Raw genomic sequence first — 19,463 nt, 5'->3', positions numbered from 1 at the left:
GTCTTCGGAAAACCCAGGGAAAACCTGAGACAGCCCAGCCGGTGGTAGGATTCGAACCCACCACCTCAGCGTCTTCAGTACGACCTTGGCTACCGCCGACGAGCGAGACTCCTTAACCGGCTCAGCCATGCCGCTGGTAGTAAGGTTACTCAATTATATAATTATTTTTGTTTAGACATACTGCAGCCTCCAAGCATGTGATAAGAGCAGTCGCACATTGTGTAAACAAAAATCATTTAAAGAAAGTTCCCTGGTGGAGCCAGGTAGATTGTCCCATTCAGCAATCGTGCGTGGAAGCAAACTACATTTGAAGCAATTTTAAAACGATATTTAGATACCTCAAAATTGAAATGGCCATTTCGCGGAGCTCTCTGACAACCTAGGAGCAATAAAATGGCACTTAGCATTGCTGCAGACCCTGCTTCACCCATATCAAGCAGTCTATCAGGAACCACCCTGCAAAGTATTTTCTCGTCTCATCACTGAGTACGTCCTCAAAAACGAACCGTGAGCGGGGTGGCGTGACCTTGGAGGCCCGGCACGATCTCCTGGCGTGACGTAATCATATCCGCCTCCAGCCCTCATTTCCTACTGAAAATTCGGGCACTGCAGCCTGCATCCCGGAGTGACGTCAACGCCAGTGATTCATTTACGTGCACTCTAAAGTAGGGAAGGGCTTTCTACAGTGTTTCTATATAAAATACCTCTCTCTCTCACTCCCGCGCCCTTGAGCAAGAGCGCATGTTACTTGTAGTACAGTGCTCGACAAAAGTTTACGGAACACGTTCCGGCGCATTCCTTCCTTAGAGTGACACGCTAGGAGTGAATGGTGCCGTACGGACTTGCGAACAGGTGACTGGGTTGCCTAGGGATACGTCTGTAAGTCCGTACAGTCCCATTCGCTGCTAGCGTGCCCCTTTGGGGAAGAAATGCGCCGGAACGTGTTTCGTAAACTTTTGTCCAGCACTGTACATTCCGCCGCAGCGAAAGACGAGAAAATTATGCGGGGGTCTTCACTCTTCTCTCGACGTCTTTGAAATGGGCACAAAGCACACACACAACATACACGAATGGCAATCTGTATTATTATGGGGAATTGGTAGTGAAACTGTATTTTTCGAGCATTGTTGTGACGCTTGCACGGCAAAGGGCTGCACCTGTCCATGTTTGGTGTCACATACCTATGTGGTCATTTTTTTTTTCTTTTTGGCTCGCGAACATCAACAAGAACAGTAAATATTAATAGTGAAGTAATAGTGTACTAGTGTTGACGTTGAATACATTTCCTCAAGCATCAACCTCAACAATTCTAGGCTGCACTCACAGCGAATGTGTCTTGGAGCGCAACTAACTACGAATGACCACGTCCGTAAACTAAAACTGGAAGCCGCAAGCCTGGAAAGGCCCTCCAGGCGAGATGAGACGATTCACTGTTGGCAGCACGTGCACGTGTGGACGCATCCCACAGGGAGAAAATTATCATCCGGTTTCGAGTATTGATGTTAGACGAGGGCACGGTCGCAGTTGAGCCACGTTACGCCATCGCTATCTGTTATCGCACCTGTGATCTAGGAGTCGCCCCCTTTATCGACCCCTTCATCAAAGTCAGTTGTGATGGAATATTTTAGCTTGGCTGGTCGCTGCGATCGCTAACCTAGATGACCTTCGAGACTTTACTCCCCTAGGATCGAAGCATGGGAAAATGTTGCTTAATGGCTTCGTTCCAACGCAATGCAAACGATGCAACGTGCATCGGGTTTTTGAATAATCTTTCATTTTGTTTTACGATATTTTCTTATCATTCTGCGACGCAAGCAACTCTAGCTGCGGGTGGTGGACAGCAGGCAGTCGGTTAGTGCGTGTCCTGTGCCTGCCCACTTGAAGCGTAACCGCTCCGAAATTCGTCCGCAAAACATGCCTTTGGGAGATTTGAGGGAAGAATCATATGCGGCGACATGCCGATGATCCTCTGTCAGTTTCCATTTTGACGGGCGGCGTCTGTATCTATTGAGCCGTGTCGTTGGTGAGATACCTTTTGCGTCAACACCATTCTGGCGCATCCAGCATGCAGCTTATTTCTCAACATGCATCTTTGGCGCGTATTTGTATTATTCGATCAGTAGCCGGGGAGCTCTATACTGTTGGCCGTACAGAGCTCGCGCAAATTATAATTACCAGCGGCATGGCCGAGTGAGTAGAAGTGTTCGTTCGTTGGCGGTAGCCAAAGTCGTGCTGAAGACTGGGAGGTGGTGGGTTCGAATCCTACCATCGCCTCTGTTGTCTGAGGCTTTTCCTGGGTTTTCCGGCAGATCTTCCAGACGAATGTCGGCGCAGTTTCCTCTGAAGTCTGCCCAGTATGCGCACACTAACCTCCCTGCAGTGTTGTACCCGTTACCGAAATATGGTATCGCGATACCGATACTCGTTACTTGAGTAAAAAGTACCGAAATACCGATATCGATACCTCCTTTTTAAAGTAACGGAGCACCGCTACCGTTACTAAAAAAAGTAACACGACACTTTGGGCGATACTTTTGTTTTAAATATGGAGATGACGCATCATAGAAATATCGCTTAGGTGAACAGTTTTGCAGTGACAAGACACCATATTTCATAGGTAGCTCGGAAACGTTATGATTGACTTTTATCAATAGCTTGTTCTAGAAATCGTCTTCTGCCATCCTTGCAAGCCGTGGTCGTGTGACAATTACGTTAGTGTCAGGCCCACACATACCATGGAGTCCAATGACCAATGAATCCTATCCGAAGTTAACAATACCACAGTATATGTGAGCGTGACTTAGTGCGACACGGCAGCTTAGCAGTGGAATCCAGAGTTCACTGTCAAAGTCTTGACCTCTGTTCGTTGACCTGAACTCTTTTGTTGAACACAGCCTGGTTATTTCCTTCAGTTTCAAAGAAAAACTGTGCACGTGTTTGGTATAATTCCATAATTCCTGTTACGGAGCACGTAGGCGTGTCCACAAGTTTCTTGTCGATTGCTATGCGGACCATTGACAAGGAATTAGAGTGAGAAATATGGTCGGTGAAGAAAGGGGGGGGGGGGGCACTTAAAAGTATCGGTATCGATACAGAGATCGCGTTACCATAAATTTGTAACGGAAATACTTTTCCGATACTGACTTAAGAAAGTATCGCGATACGCACTCCGATACCGAAAAAGTATCGATTACTGTAACGGCGATACGTACAACACTGCCTCCCTGTCCTCCACTCCTTTCCTGTTGTCCTCTCTCCACCTGTGCACGTTTGTACGCCGCTCATAGCCAGAGCTGCTTCGCCGCGCTAACCCGAAATTTAAAATGCATATACCTATATATAATTCGACGAGAAAAGTATATTAATCTGTCTCTGTGCGTGAGAGAGAGTGAGACAGAGGAGGCAGCTGTCCAACATCACACAGCGACTCCGCGGCGTGCTTTACAGGGCCGGCCCTACTCCTCCTATCTCTGACGTGCCTATACCTAATGCAACACCACTGTTTATGCTTAAAAAAAGAAACGAAAAAGACACATAAGTTTTTTTTTTTTTTGTTCTAAAACGTAGTTTCTTCTAGGGTTTCTTCCAACGATCACCGTATGCAAAAATATCGCACGCCACACTACACTCTGCGGGGGGAAAAAAATAGTAAATCGTGGTGCAATTACAGTCTCTAGTCCTCTAGATTGTAATTACTTCCCATTTTACTACCCTAACGCCGAAATTTACTCCCCAGCTCCTCAAATAATCCCCCTAAACTTCGCATAAACTTCCGTGCATTTTGTCCCGAAATGGACTAATGATTGTGGCAATCCATTCTAGTCCTCAAAAGGACTTGGAGTGTATATGAAATGCCACTCGTCGCCTTACGTTTCGCTCGAGTGGGGTGCGCTCACCATGTCGGAACGTGAGGCTTTACCAGTTCGTGCTCTTAAGGTGCGTCCTCACTATGCCGATGGGCATATAGTGAGGACGCACCTTTAGAGAAAAGCGCATGTGAAGAAGCCACGCGATCCGTAGTTTTATTGGCTTGTCCACATGCAAAATTGATCAACCTTCTAGTGTCGGCGCGGCCACGTTTATCCTGGAGGCGCCAGACGAGGGCCTCGCGGACCGAAATCGGGCTTTTCTTCTGTGAAGGGTTCAACGTAGGCTTACATTCTAACTTGCAATCTCGACAGCTCTGGACACATTATCGATGAGCTCGCATTAAACCTGCAGTCATCATCAGAGTCCCTGGGACGCTATCTATAGCCGAGGCCTCTGCGTTACGAGATCGGGCAGGAGACACCACATAAGGGGTCACCGCAACTGGCAGTAGCCGATTCTGTTATAGCACTACTGTTTCCCTGCTGCTGCTCTTTACGAGTAAGCCAACTGTTCCAGAAAACGGGGACCCCAACCGCTTATCGGGATAGCCTGTGTGTCTATGCACTCATGGCCCGACTTTCGCAGGGCCGAGCTGATAAACGTCAATCCCGCATTCCTTTTTGATGGCGGAAGGGTGAGACCCGTTGATGCGGAATCTGCTGCGGTCTTCCTTTGTGTGTCATTAGACTCATAGTTTGTTCGCAGTTCGGTCTATTTTAGATACTTACGTTAAAAGCTCGTAGACATTACGTGTGAAGCATAACAACTAATACTGATTTTCTTCCCATTATACTATACGACGAAATTGGCATCGTTAAAAACGCGAGCCACATTCACCATTCTAGAATAAAACACTTCACCGACTTAACATGACAGCGAAAAACAATTTCATCATTTTAAAATCATTTAATCAAAATCATTTCATTTGTGTTTTGCTGTTATGTTAAGTCGGTGAAAAGTTTTCTTCTACGATGGGGGGGGGGGGGGGGGGGAGTACCGGGTTTTTGAGTTACATTCTCTTTCGTAAAACCCTACACTTGGAGGAGGACTGGGCGTTAGATGTGGAATATAAACGTATAACGTTTATATAAACATAAACGTATTTTTATTCACGGTGTATTAATTTTACGGAATCGCGCATTCAGTCATTTGCGAAATTATTCGCGTGTATTTGATTTCGCGATTCCAGGGCTGTTTCCTTTCGCGGGCTAAACGTTAAGCTGTGTTCGCGAGTACAATTTTTCGCGATTTTTTAGCGGTCGCGAAATTCGCGAAAATTAATACATCGCGAATAAAAATACGTTTTCAGTATGTGATTTCAAATTCTCCTATTAACATCCTTACTACTTAACTTCAAAAATCAATCTGCATAATTTTTGAACCGGCAATACATTGAATCGCGAAATCAGTAGATGTTTGAAGGCAACAGTAAATACTATAGAAATATCAATTTCGTAGAACTGCGCATAGGAACCGGACATCCAGTGATTACACGAAGCTAATTAGCCGAGCATCTTTGCGCTGCGACCTATAGAAGCTGATACTTGATTTCGGAAGAAAAAAAATAGTCGCGTATAGAGCAGTTTACTTTGATGTTGGTACATTGGCATAGTTATTTATTAATTTTGTTAGAGAACGCCGCCACAGTTGCATATATGAAGGTTTTCGCGTTTTGGAATAGCACGACAACAGCTCGAAAGAGTTTGTTAAAAGAAAGTCTTGAACCGAATTGATTTTCCTTTTTTCCATACAGCTACCGTAGCTCTAGGTGGACTTTACGTTTTAGGTCCCTTTAATCTATCTCATCCTTCTTTCACCCTTTGTTAGTTTATCCTTTATTTTCTCATTCTTTTCTTTTATTTTTTGCGGAATAGCAAGCCGACACACCGTTTGGCTAACCTTTCCTCCTCCTTTTTTTCGCGATTCATCTGTGCCCGTGAAGGTTTTCACAGGCACTTCATTGTCATCCCTACCTGCGGACGTTACCAGTTTAACGGAATCGTCACGTGGAGGGGGAATTCGGTTTCACTGTGGTATATTCTACGTCCTTTTTTTTTTGCATAAACGTTTTGCTTTTCTCATATAAATGCACTCTATATTTTGAAGATAATCGCATAATTTGCAGATACAGGCGTTCAGGAAAGACGAAGAAGAGGCGTATAGCGCGCGCCGTTAGAGCGCCTTGTGATTCTGTTTTAGGGTTTTGTTGTTTGCTATTCAGTTAACGTTGTGGGCAAGCTTACGCTTGTCCCATCCTACAGTTGGCGATACAAACGTTTAAGCATCATCGAGTCCGGTTGTCTCTTCGCATTTCGTTAGAGCAGGCATTGCTGGAAGCCGAAGCCCAATGACTGTGAGCTACGCCATTGACTTCTGCAGTACATGTACTGCGCGATTGGGTCGTTATACCTTGTTAACTGAATAGATAAAGCAAATATACTCATTACTGGATACCATGCGCTCAGTACAGTGCGCGTACAATGTAATTACCCAGCACGATCAAACTGTTTCAACCACGACCTACTAGATTATAAAGACCATGACATAATCGACAACCCCTATGAGGAGCTCGTCCGCACGATCTGCTAGGGGCGCTACTCATCGGCCAGCGAGATCTACATCGTGATTGGACAGTGTAAATTTGTATTTTGAACGCGCAGAAGCGGACGTACGACTACCGTAGCAGACGACAGCAACAGCGCCTATATGAAAACGCGTAGAATGATGATAATCAACTTTAGAATGAAGCGTCTTCCGTCTTCCATCCACCGCTTATACAAAAATACTAAGGTGAACTGAAGTACAAAGTATTGTAGAAATTCAGTAAGCAATAACCGGGCCGATGAGTAGCGCCACCGCTAGCTTCCAAATGCGGCGCTGGGAAGGGGTGCCTATGACATGGTCGTTATAACCTAGTAGGTCGTGGTTTCCACGCCTCCAGATCGGCAGCCGAGCGCTTGTACAAAGCGTTTCACTCCCTTTCCAACTTTATTTGGTGTGTATACGTATGTGTCTCTTTTCAAATTCGCCTTTCTGGTGACAGCTAATACAAGCACGCGATGCGATACTTATCGCATAGTCTGTTTTCAACCGTTTTGATAGCAGCGCATTTTGCGAGCTGATAAAAATCGTTCGTGTTCCTCGCGTGCGTATGTAATTACATTGGAAGGTGCACCAATTAACCTGGTAAATACGACACGGTAATCGCCGTCATCCGCTTGCAGATCGTATAGGCACTGTGCTTCTCTTTCAGCTTTTTTTTTTTTTTTCTGCGCTGTTCCTTATCTAAAGGCACTGTAACAAAAGACTCAAAGAAACCATATCCAAGACCTTGGCCTAGCGACGTTTTGTCCACCACACCCTGGAAAACAGCGACGATTCGCGAGCAATGTGCTCCTTAGCGATTTGGGGTGACCATACTAAAGAATGCATATGAAGGCTATCAGACCTCATTCGGTGCAATAAAACCTGTAGATGTAAGACAGGGCGCTGTGGGACAAGAGGAAAGAAAGAGCATCTGATAAACGTCTGAGATCAGCCGATAACATTTGTACCAGATAGACCGTGCCATTTGACATCGGGACTCTTAATATACGGCCATGCACTTTCCGCCGCTCTTCCACGGCGGGGTTTTCCAGTGCAGTAGGTCGACGTGGAATCTGTTATTCGGATATGGTCTGTGAAGCGCTTGTGTTAACGTGGCAGAAGGATAACGAACGAAAAGCTTTTGGTAAGTTGTACCGTCATTTGCTTGTGGAACATATCGCGTGCCGGTTCGGACTGGATGTTTCTAAGGTCTCTCCAGAACCGAGACGCGTATTGCAGGCTATTGGTTCTGGAAGTAGTGGGGAACTGGGAATGGAGTGAGGGAATTAAAATGCAGGAAACGTCTGAATGCAAAAGACGCAGAACTGCAAGGAATACGCTGTATTTTAGAGCAACAAGCTAACAAATTGATTTTGTATGCCAGCCATCGATAAGCTGTGACTCAAAGCAATTGTATTACAGCTATTGATTCGAACGTGCCTAAAAGTATTGTTATAACTACCACCAGGAATATGTAACAGTGAATGTTATAGTGTCAAAAACTAACTTTTAAATTCGTTCACAGTTATAGCAGTAAGCTTCCTTGTATGTCAATAGACAGCAACTATGTGTTTTTCGCATTCATATTTCATTTTGAGTGCATTCATTCACACAAAGCAAAGCAAAACATAAAGTATAAACACAAAGCAAAGTTTGTGTCTAATTTGTAATTTATTTTGTAATTCAACTGCAGCCGAACTTGACTTTCCAAGCGAGTAACTCGTTCTTTCCTTGCTACTATAGAGTAACTTGTCACTGGCAACTTCCAAATCCTTTTGCCCTCATCTTTACATGAATTTTGGTACACTGTAGCACGTCAAGACAAACCCACCGCCTAGTCGTCTGAAGCACATCGCGAGATGATAATCGCATAATCCTGTTTGTGACACACTTGCCTCAAGTCCAGGAGTTCACTTCGCACTGTTGTTACTCAGGAGCTGCAGGGAAAGCGTTCTTTGACCGTATGGGTTCTGAGGTAATACTGCGGTGCTTTGGACACTCCGCAGGTTTCTATGCCGCCGCGGGAATGTGGACGAAATTTCAAGTCACCCGAGACCCAACTTCCCGACAATTGTGCCCCCAAGGCAATACCACCTTATTGTAGCCTCCACAACAGGCCATAAGTTATCGTAGTGACATCACGAGAGGTTCGATGCTGTTAGGCGAGGAGCGATTCTGAGCTGAAACAACTAAGAAGGGCTTGCGGCTTTGGCTCTGTTCCTATATAGCTAGTTAGTAAGAAATGTCGGTCAAATGCGTTTGTTATGCCTAAGCACAGAAGTAACGTAGTACTAGACGAGAAAAGTAAACATATAAGGACGAACGCGTCTGATGCCTTTCCTTCATTAAACTAAAAGACAGACTTGTACATGACTTGAGTACTCTATAGTCAAGTTACTCTATCTTAAATACTTTTGGGAGTAACTTGATAGCTTACAAAACACTTTTAAAAATTCAGTATTTAGTGTGTAACCTAAATGCTTAGCTAAAAAACTTATACTCATTTCTTAACTCCTAAGGTACTTAGGGATTACATTTTTAGGGAGACAGAAAGGTCGAGAGAAAGGTGACCCGGTGTCTGGTTGGGCGCTGTGCCACTTACATATGCGTGCATTTAATCTGGCGTAACCCCCGCACCCCGGTTAGCGCACTTGACCGGTAATCAAGAGGTGTGGGTTCGATCCTGCCGCTGTCTGCTTTTTCCGCGCCTGTCATATTCAAGCACCCCCGTCCTTCTGCAGAAACGCGTAGTCTTTCGGCCAGTGCCTCACGTGTAGTGGATACTCGAGACAATATATTGGAGTGAAGGGCATGTGGGTGCTTCTGCGAGGTCTGTAGAAATCCGGGGAGAGGACCGGTGCCGCATAAAGTCATAGCGAGCCGGACGGCTACAAGTGTTAATGGAAATGAACAGTTGATTGAAACTATAGATGCAGTTTCCTTTTCTTTTTTTCTTTTTTAATGTGGCTTGCTTGCTCACGCCTGTTTTGTGTGGATCATCCTCTTCCTGTGAGTACAGCATCAGGTATCCCCACGAGCAATAGCACGAGCACGAGAGGAAGGAGGCGAGCATGCACCAAGAAGATATCGCGGAAAAAGTATTCGTTTTTAACGTCACTTCTTTCGTATTGGTGTGACAGTGAATCTCACAAATTGTAACTTGGTATAGTATTTTTGTAGTAACGAGTTACTTTTTATGGGTATTCATTCTACTGAAGTAATTTTGAAGGTTGAGTATTTAATACTCTACCCAGTTATACTTTTTTGCTTGCTGCTGAGCAACTTAACTTAAAGGTGCACAAAACAGGTCGACGAACATTCTCCAAATATTATGCCCAATGAAAAAAACGTAGCTCACGATATCCAAATATGAAATTCTTTTGCTTATAGACAGCGTCTTTAACACGAAACAATGCTATTCAAAGAGCATAATCCGCGCGAGCCTCTCCTTATCCTTGGAACCGGATCACGTCACTATATTCCAGCGTATAGCAACACAGAATTCTAGGCGCTGGAGGTGGGGGAGATTTCGCTCTCCTAGCCAATGACGGACCCCACTGAGACAAGCTGCAGCTCGCGAGGGCACCTGTTGCGGGAATATCGCGGTGACCTCGCGGAGCAATACAGCACAGATAACATAGTGCGCATGTGAAATAGAATATTGAGGGTTTTTGGTACAATTTGAACTGGCTACCTTGGATAGGACAAGTGGGAATATGTTTAGAGTTGACCCCACTTCTTGATATTACAACAAAATTAATGTGTAAGTGTCCCGCATTCTAAATGGCTGATGATGCGCGACGTCAAAATGACGTGTCTCTATTGTCGCCAGGACATCGCAGGGCGGGGCATGAGGGCGAAAGAGTGCAGTGAATATTCAGTCGGTTTGGAGCCATTATTTACTTTTTTGCGACAACATGTTTTTGGAAACGTTCACCGTCGGCAACGTATCACAATGTACTTAAAAGAAGTGCGCCTCGTATACCTGTTTATTGCCCCTTTAAATACTTTAAATACCTTTGGGCATCTTGTATAAGCTTGGTAAAAGACGGCACTGTCTTATGGATGAAGATCCAGAGTATAGGTCCGATCTGTTACTTACGCTGAATGTGTGTGATATACTTAACTGCGCTACGTATCAAATATGGTAGGGTCTCAAACACGAACATAGGGTTATATTTGTGGTGCACAAAGTGAATCGTTAAAGCAGGGGCGGATTTAAGGGTCTGTCATGAGGGGAGAGGGGCGGTCTTAAGGAAATTTCGTGCTTTGCGGCACAGCATCATCCAGGAGATAGGGTTTTTACATAAGGAACACAGCCGTATGGAGGGGGGGGCGCCCCCCCTTAAATCCGCCCCTGCGTTAAAGTGCATATGGCTCGTCAATTTTAGCACGATCTATCACCTTTTCTTTTTATATATTTTTGGCATGTTTTTGTAACGTCTGAGCGGAAAATCTGCGCAACGGTGGCGGGAATTGTCGTGATAGGAATGGATGGGCACTGATAACAGTCCGAGAACCACATACATTTCGCACGCTTCTCCGTTCACGCAAACGCTTGTGAAGGTTTTCCGCGCAACATGGAAAGCAACAGTCGACACAAGCGCGGGCTCCAAGGTATACATCTATTGTCGTGCGTCGTGAAGCCCAGAGCAGCACCACATCCATGTGTGCGCTCGGACGTTAGCAGGTGCATTTTCAGAATTTCTGTCAACAGGAACTGAAATCGTCACACGGGGAATAACATGTTGATGTCCTGGGCCCTTTGGAGTCGGTTGCCCAAGTTTCCGCCATTCCATAAGGATTACACTATTTCCGTTGGTGGGCACTAAGAAATAAATAAATAAATAAATAAATAAATAACGCGCAATGAATGCTTCACTTCCCCATTATTTGTTACGAGCTCCTGCGCGAAGGCCAATCACAACTCGTTTATTTAGAATCCCAGCTATAAGAACGGTTTTAACGTGTAGTCGCGTGACGTTTGCACCGCGCCAACTTCAAAAATAACGATAAACGCTCGTGCTGTGGAAGTTTAACATCATCTTGGCGATAGTCGGTATAGGAATCATTAAATGCATCACATCTCCTGCGTGATTCGCTACGGGGTCCTGCGGCCAATCGCGACGTTTATTCGAAATCGCGGCCTTACCTTGGTCTTCATGTGCCGTTGCGTGACGTTTGAGCGCTCCAATAAAAAAGAAAGAAAAGGAACTAATAAACGTAACTTGTTATTGTGACAGCGATGACTGTGTTATCGCATGTTCGCCTCAAGGAGATGTGGGACGATAACAAGTGACAGTTCTCGGTCCTTAAGCTCCATATCTATGTTTGTCCTTACTGCAATATGAAACCACCGTGAAACTTCTCCATGCGACCTCGCTGCCGTTATAGACGCCCCCACCTGATATAGTAAAGCCTTAGATTCCATATGCAGTTGGCGTTCCTTGGTCGTTTGATTTTTGCTTGAACAACTTCCAGTTCTTGCCTCGTTATTCGAGGGTGATTATAGACTGTGTGAGAGATCGCCATGTCGTCGTCTTGTCGCTTTTTTCGATGCCTTCGCATTGTACAGTATGAGTTAGGCATCACAACATTCGTTCGTTTGGTTTTGTTGTACACTCGCCATTTCTGATTCGTGTCAGAGTGGCTGACCCTGACGGACCAGGCACAACGACTACAAGAGTCGGAAACTCATCATCACAAGCCGCGGCTCATTGTTGTTGCGCCATTTAACATAAAATCAAATCAAATCAAATCGGCTCTAGGGAGGAGGTCCCCTCACGAAAATCGTTCGGAAGACAGTTTGGAGTGTCACAGGGTATAGTGTCAGCTGTTAGGAAACTATAGGGTGACAAGTGCAGTGCCAGAGCGCTGCGTAGGGAAGAGGACGCAGGGCAGACCTGAAATGAAGCGGAGTTAGTACAAGATGGTTATTTAAGGGGAGCGAAACAAAAGATCACAGGGCTGTGACACTACGTGCGGACGAAGCCTCGCTGTCCCAGTCACCGGGAGTTCCCGGCGCAGGTGGAACCGGAGCTCACGACGAACAATTCCCATAGCGGTCCTCATTGCCCGAAGTAATGTGCCGGCAGCTGTGACTTTTCCAAAAGAAGAGACCGCAGAAACGACCAACCCTCTTTAAAAGAGCAACCCAAGGACGTTTTCAAAGCCGCCCTAAAGGAAAGAGAAAAGAAGATAAGAGCATGACGTCCGAGATTGACCGATTAGACTTTGGGCGGATAACCTGTAGCATTCGAGTCTCGTCGAGACGGCGAACACGACGTGGTCTGTGTGGCCGTGCTTCTATATTTCTTGGTCTGTGTGGCCGGAGGATGTGCTGTTGCGTGTAGTTGTCTGGGTCTCTGAGAAGAAGACCATGAGTTTCGACCTCCAGCAGGTGGGATGACCTGAATACGAAGAGTAAGTGCTCTCTCTTCTAACATATAGGTTCGCTGACGATGCACTTTGTTTCATGGCGGGGAGGGGGGGGGGGGGGCTTTTTTGTTTTTAATTAGAAGAATTTGATCGGTGAAACGAGTTACACACTGTGAGTCGCTTCACTGGAACCCATGATGTGACTGACGCGTGTTGCGTTTTATATTGATGTCTTTGCCGTACTTTTATGACCAATGCAGTGTGATGGTTGTTTTCTTTTGTTACTTATATGCGTTTCTGCTCAGTTTCTCTTAACCTTGTGATCATTTGAATACGTTCCGTGTAGTCGTCATCGGATGTGCATATAAGAAAGGCCCCACGCGGGATTGCTGGAATCGTTTATTGCAGTATCGCTATGATGTCTCCCGTCCACAGTGGCGCCTTATCTGAAGGAGGTAATGGACGATTGGGAATGGCAACATGAGTGAGTGGCTAATATCGTTATCGTTGAATGCGCTATCTCGCAACGAAAGGGCTTAGCACAAAGTTTGCTACAGTTTGTCGGCCCCTTGCAGCACAATCTGCTTGCGGTACAAGTACGTGGGGTAGTGCGTTTGAGGTCGCTTTTCATGCCGAGGGCCACACTGGAAGTTGCGAATCACCCACACGCATGTCGAATTCCAGTGGTCCACGGAAAGGGCTTGCACTGACTTGAGTGTGCATGTTACATTGGTCGTTTCAGTGCAACGTGCGCTACATTTCACTGCGGTCTGGGCAAGACAAACAACCGTGCACACGAGACTCGAGTGTGTGGTTGTTTGTCTTGCCCATACTCAGGCTTCAAGTATGAAGGAGTTCGTCCACCAGTTAGCTTGCGTATATGCCATCCTGTCTGCACTTCATTGGTGGCTCCGTTCACTGACGCCTCCTGTCACACTACACTGCGCTGCACGAAAACGAACAGCGGAAATCGCCATCAGTAAACATCCTGAGACGGGGTAGTTGGTGTGATCTGGACGTAACTTTCTCAGCACACAAGAGACATGGACAAGAAAACATAACAAGGACAGCGCTGACCGACCGCTGTCCTGTTTATCTTATTTCTTTCTTTACGATTCTCACGAAGTCAAAGTGAACTGGTTATTTCGTGACCTATCGGTGCGGCTTATGAGAATAGTATTAAATGCTATTGCTTACGTTTTATGCGGACAGCTCGTACACTTTTTCATATTGACTATATAGTGTAACCGACACACACAGGAAAAAAGCACAGGACGCGAGCATTCTGGCGTCCTGTGCTTTTTCCATTTTTATTTGTTCTGGTGTCTGGTTCTGTTTGTTCAACATGAATATGAACTTGCACCAATTACACCAGTCAACTACGACCATGAATAAGACGACTAGTTATATATACGGCATCGGATCGAGACTTATTGTGAAGGTATAAGTTTCGTTTGATCATGTTTACAATTGGTTATCGCCTATACATGAAATACAGCAACGTCACAGTTTAGACTGCGATATTGCTCGTGCTATGTGTCCATTTTTCATTTGGTCGCGTCGCCATCATGTTTAGTGGAAAACTTTAAGACCATATACCGCTAGTCATATTCATGGCATACCGTATAAATAACCGTACAATGCGCTAAGTTTAGTGTTTGTAAGTAACTGGGAACCTGATGCAGATCGTCACTTTCGCCCTTCTTTCTCCTCTACCTAGTTTTAGTGGGCAATGTGCCAGGCGAACTTCTGACCTTATGAAGCGAGGAGTATAGGAATGGTTATTTTCCGGTTGTCTCTTTATAAGGTGGACTATCTCATAAGGTATCGAGACGTGACTGTCATTATTTAAGTTGACCGGTTTGGTATGCCATTTATACTAAGGGTTAGGATCTTAAGGACAACCTTTACATTTCACTTTGCCAGGGACGAACGCCGCCCCCTTGCTGAATTCTTGACGCATCTTTGAACAGAACTATTGAAGCACATGCTCCTGGGAACTGGTCTTTATAGGCAGTCCAGTAACCCTTACATATCCGCCTAATCAGGGCCATTTGCTTCGTTATCACTACGGAACCACGATTGCTGAATTAGTTCTGCTACGTACTGAATAGCAATCGCAACATAGCAGCAAACAGATGTTATCGGTAGCCGCTTGACAAAAGTGGGTCCCAATTATCACGCTATCTGTGGCAGGCCAACCATGTTTCCTGACGTCATTATGGGGTCTCTCCCCTTAACAACAAACCGGCTCTGCCTTTGGCACCAGTCATTACTTTCGTCTCACTATAGGTCTTGAGGAGTCGGTTCGTGATTCTTGGGCGACGAGGAAATAACAACGTGCTGTTTACTCGCCGTTGTTTACAGATACGCAAATGCGCAGAGATGCTTTGTTCACGTTACTCTCATCGCGAAGCATGTGTCATGTTAAGAGTGATTTTTTTCAAATAATTTCTGCTTAGTGTTCATGTCAAGCGATAGAGCATGTTCAGCACGGCCGCGGTTTCATGACGTCGCCATTACTGAATGCCATGAAAGGAATTATTACGCCATGAAAGGAATACTTAAATGCCGGCGTTCCAGTAGGGTTGCACATAAGGTGGAATTTTGCGAGAACGTGCTTGCAAGCAAGTTCTTTCACAGCCAGTACGGGGCAAAGTGCGCAAGGAACATAAAAGTTGCTATACAAGCATCAGTTCACGACCTTGAACTTGACTGCGCCCGTTTTTACCTTGTTCTCCCTTTTCCACGCAACCCTTTCATCGACCTTCGCGTGTAATGTAAGAGTGGACATTATGAGTAGCAGCAAGGAAATATAATGACTTTTTAAGCACCACTGAATGTCTCCCTGATGGCTTCCTACAGCATTCCTGGCGAGTAGTCCTTAAAAAGCCACGGAGGAAAATGGCGCTGGCTTTGCGCTACGCCATATCGTGCCTTTCGCTCACTTCCTTTTGATGGGTCTTATCTTACGTCCCTCTATCTAGTTTCAGTTTAGGTTGCATTGTGGTGCAGTTGATATGGCGAAGCGCTTGGGCCTCGTAGAATTTTTCGGTGTATTTGTAGCGGTTGGTGAACTTGTGTGCGTCTGTGAGGGGGGGGGGGGGGGGTATAGAGACTGCTGTGCCAGAAACCAGCAACATTCTTTGTGTATCCTTTCGGATTCGAACAGAAAAGGACATAAGCGCGATATTCCATTTTCTGTCACTTGTGTCATAATACGTAAATAACATTGGTACGTTGCAATTCCGTCACTGTATTGTATATCATAAGTAGCAGTGGTTTATCCAGAATCCCAAGCATGGACGGGTGTTAGAAAAAATTGGGGGGGGGGGGCGTCATTATTATAGTTACGTCATTACAGTTAACATATCATTACCGACATGGGTCTCAAGCTGAACTCGTAAGGGCACCCCGTGTAGGGGTGTTAGGGGGTGTAGGGGGGTCTGGATAAATCACTGATAAGTAGGCTCGCGCCACGTATGTGCAATCCACAAGCTCGAGAAAGCCGCAGCGCAGCGCGCAAGGTGGCATTGGCGATATTATATTCATACTTTTCAGTGTTTTCATTTTGGCAAAACGCTAAGGGGAGATATTTTCCTGGCAACGCCACTGCTTTGCATGTGCTATGTTCATGGGGCATAACTTCGAGCTTCTACATGAATGAAGGCTTCTCTAGGATCGACGTTTTTAAAAGGAAATTTGGGAGGACTGTTGCATGGGTGCTACGACAGCCATGGAACTAATACCCCTGTCACACCAGGTAATTTCGTGTCATTTTCGTGAAGTGCACTCCAACCAAGGGAATGTCACTTTCACTACGTGCTTGCTACACGGCTTAAGTATAAGTGTCACTTAAGCAATGCTGGCAATTACGATAGGTAATAATAAACGGCGGCAAAATGTTTAGGCGCGCGCCACAACACCTTCCTCAGACTGTTTTCTTTGATAACATCGCCTGCAAATCTTCTTCCAACATTAAACAAATTGGCCTCAAACGTGGGCCACAACAAAAATGGCCGCCGCCGAATCGCCGAGACTGCGAAGTTCTCACAGGCTGTTAACGAGAGTAAGGACATGTTTTTTTGGCACAATGTCACACTGTACAAAATAAAATAAACACGCTGTTGAAAATACTTGTTTAAAAATATTGTGCTGTCGCAGGGCCCTTCGCTTTTTCTCGGTATTTTTTACCCGTACCATCACCATGCCTGCCGTCCAGGCTACACACTCTGTGAGCCGAAGTGGAGTGAGTTTGGGTAACTCACTAAATCGTTAGTGCACTCTGTGCCGAGTGTCACTAAAAGATGTCGTGTGACAGCACACGAATGACACTCGTTGAAAGTGACACTAAATTAGTCCGTCGGACAGTGGTATTAACTTCGTTTCACATCACTTAAAGGTTATAGCCCCATATACAGCATGTCCTCGTAGGAAAAAAAAATGCTCTTTTAATGTGTTGCAGATGATATATGTAATAGTATTCGTATATGTGCTTACATTTCCTATAGTGCGTCGATCCCTGACCTACCGTGTCCGAAGAAGCTGTGACACGCTTCAGCACACAAAGACGCGAGAATGATTAAGGAAGTCACATGGTAGAATTTGTTACCGACGTAAGAACGTGTTTAAAGGGACATTCTGGAGGTGTCGACCGATTATGAGATAAGAGTTGCATTCCACTTTAAGTTATGTGCAGAGCTGTGTAAGTTACTCAAGAAATCTAATTAAGTTACTGTTACAGTCACATGATGACTCTGAAAGTAAAGTTACTTAAACTAAAATGTAATTCAGTTACAGGTACCCGTCAAATGTAATTTGTTATTCGTCAGTTACGTCAGACAATTTGTGTTTAAAGTGATGGCCACACATTGCCAGCCTTACCGCCAAATAATTACAAGTATAGTTGTTCATGACAGATGTTCATAATCGACATAACAGGCTGCATGACGTGAACGTTTATATGAACAGTGCAGGTTATACATATAGAAAACAATACCTGAACAATCACATCAGCATCACTACAGAACGCAGAGCAGAAAACACACACTGGTGACTAACATTGACAGGTGGGTAACATTAGTAGTTTTATGGCACTAGACATGCTACTCCACCTCAAGATGTTACATACCGACCACCCAAAAATAAATTTATAAAAACAGGAGTTAAAGGTTACCATTGTTGTCTATAGGTGATATGAGTGTCCACTTGCGCAGTTCACACCTTCTTTGAGTATATTACGTTTTAAATTATCGTTAAAATGTATGCAGCACCAGCAGGTACGAGAAAAATGGAACATACAAAAGCGTCAGCTCTTGTGAAGACGAATTGCTGCAGACAGAAAGTTACTTCTGACTCGGTAGAAACACAGCAGAGAGTAACTGTCCCTTGAGTACAAAAGTTACACGCAAATGTAATTGCATTGCATAGCTACAGTTACTCATCTGGGAAAGTATTTAGATACAGGAATTCATTACTCTAAGAGTAATTAATTTCTTACTGTAACTTAATTCCTTTTAATTAATTACTTCACAGTTCTGATGTAGACTCCTGTAATTTTGAGACGAGAATTGCATTCCGCTATAAGTTATATAAGTTACGCGTAGATGACGTGGGCAAAATTGCAATCCAGCAGAGTGTCATAGGTTTTGAGATATAAAGAAGAAAAACGAATGGCATGTTCACATGCGGTTCCACTTGGGCGTAAGTTTGAGCTGCCGCTGCTTGGCTAACGCCGCGTGTGCGACTGAGGTAAATATGATTGAAGACTGTTTTGAGATATGGTGGACGTAAGCAAGAATTTTCACCTCAAATCGGTGGCTTGATTGTTAGTTACAAGCAGACTTGTACGTATCTTGAGTACGTACTCAAAATACAGTATTTTAAATATTTTTTGCGGCATTTTGGTACTCTACTCAATACTTTCTTGCGACAAGTATTTTTAATGTATTTAAAATACTTTTTTCGGTATTTGCTACTCAGTACTCAAAATACTTTCCTTCCTCGTCAAGCCATATCCAGCACGCTTTCCGCCGTGCGGAGATTTTCAGCTCACTGGAATTTAACCCCATTTTCTTCTTTTTCTATTTTTCGGGAATTCGCGAATCTGTCATTTATCCTCTTGTACAATAGGCTGGTCCCAAGCCTGGCCTTGCTTCTCAATATAGCCAGCTTCGTCAGAAAACCGTTCCTATTCATATTGCCAGGTGAATCACCAGGGCATTAGGTACAAGATAATCCCGGCATTTATTTCCTTGGTCATCAAAGCAATAAACACGTGCCAGAGGTTGAACGGACATACAGGAGGGATTACGAAGGGATTACGAAGTTTTGGGTCAGAACATATCAACAAGGTTTACTTGGGTTCACCAAAGTTCACCAAACATTACTTGACACCAAGACGTTGCAAATGAAAGATATGCATGGCTGATGAAGTTTATTCATTTCATTTGTAAGGCCACGTTCAGAATACGCGTTTCACTTACTGCTAATACTAAAGTACTTTAAAGAGTATCTTAAATACTTCTTAGAGTATTTAGTACTCTACTCAAATTACTTTCAGCTTTGAGTATTTTGTACTCTATTTTAAATACTTTTTCCGTAGAGTATTTAGTATCTTATTTTAAATA

General features: G+C 44.6%; 1 protein-coding gene across 5 annotated transcripts in view; it reads left to right on the top strand.

The window, feature by feature from the left end:
• Positions 1–19,463, top strand: part of LOC135378114 (zinc finger protein ush-like) — a 295,765-nt gene that overhangs the window by 222,188 nt on the left and 54,114 nt on the right. Inside the window, exon 1 of one of the 5 annotated variants that reach the window (XM_064610997.1) lies at positions 7,443–7,600. The exons of the other annotated variants lie outside the window; for them this stretch is intronic. Coding sequence (XP_064467067.1) covers positions 7,543–7,600 — 58 coding nt within the window. The 5' untranslated portion in view covers positions 7,443–7,542. Of the gene's footprint in view, positions 1–7,442; positions 7,601–19,463 lie in introns of those variants that run through there. 5 annotated transcript variants of the gene reach the window in all.

This window comes from Ornithodoros turicata, chromosome 1 (genome assembly GCF_037126465.1).
Source record: "Ornithodoros turicata isolate Travis chromosome 1, ASM3712646v1, whole genome shotgun sequence".
Lineage (NCBI taxonomy): Eukaryota > Metazoa > Arthropoda > Arachnida > Ixodida > Argasidae > Ornithodoros > Ornithodoros turicata.
The sequence above is the reverse complement of the archived record's forward strand: the minus strand, read 5'-3'. Positions and strand labels throughout refer to the sequence as shown.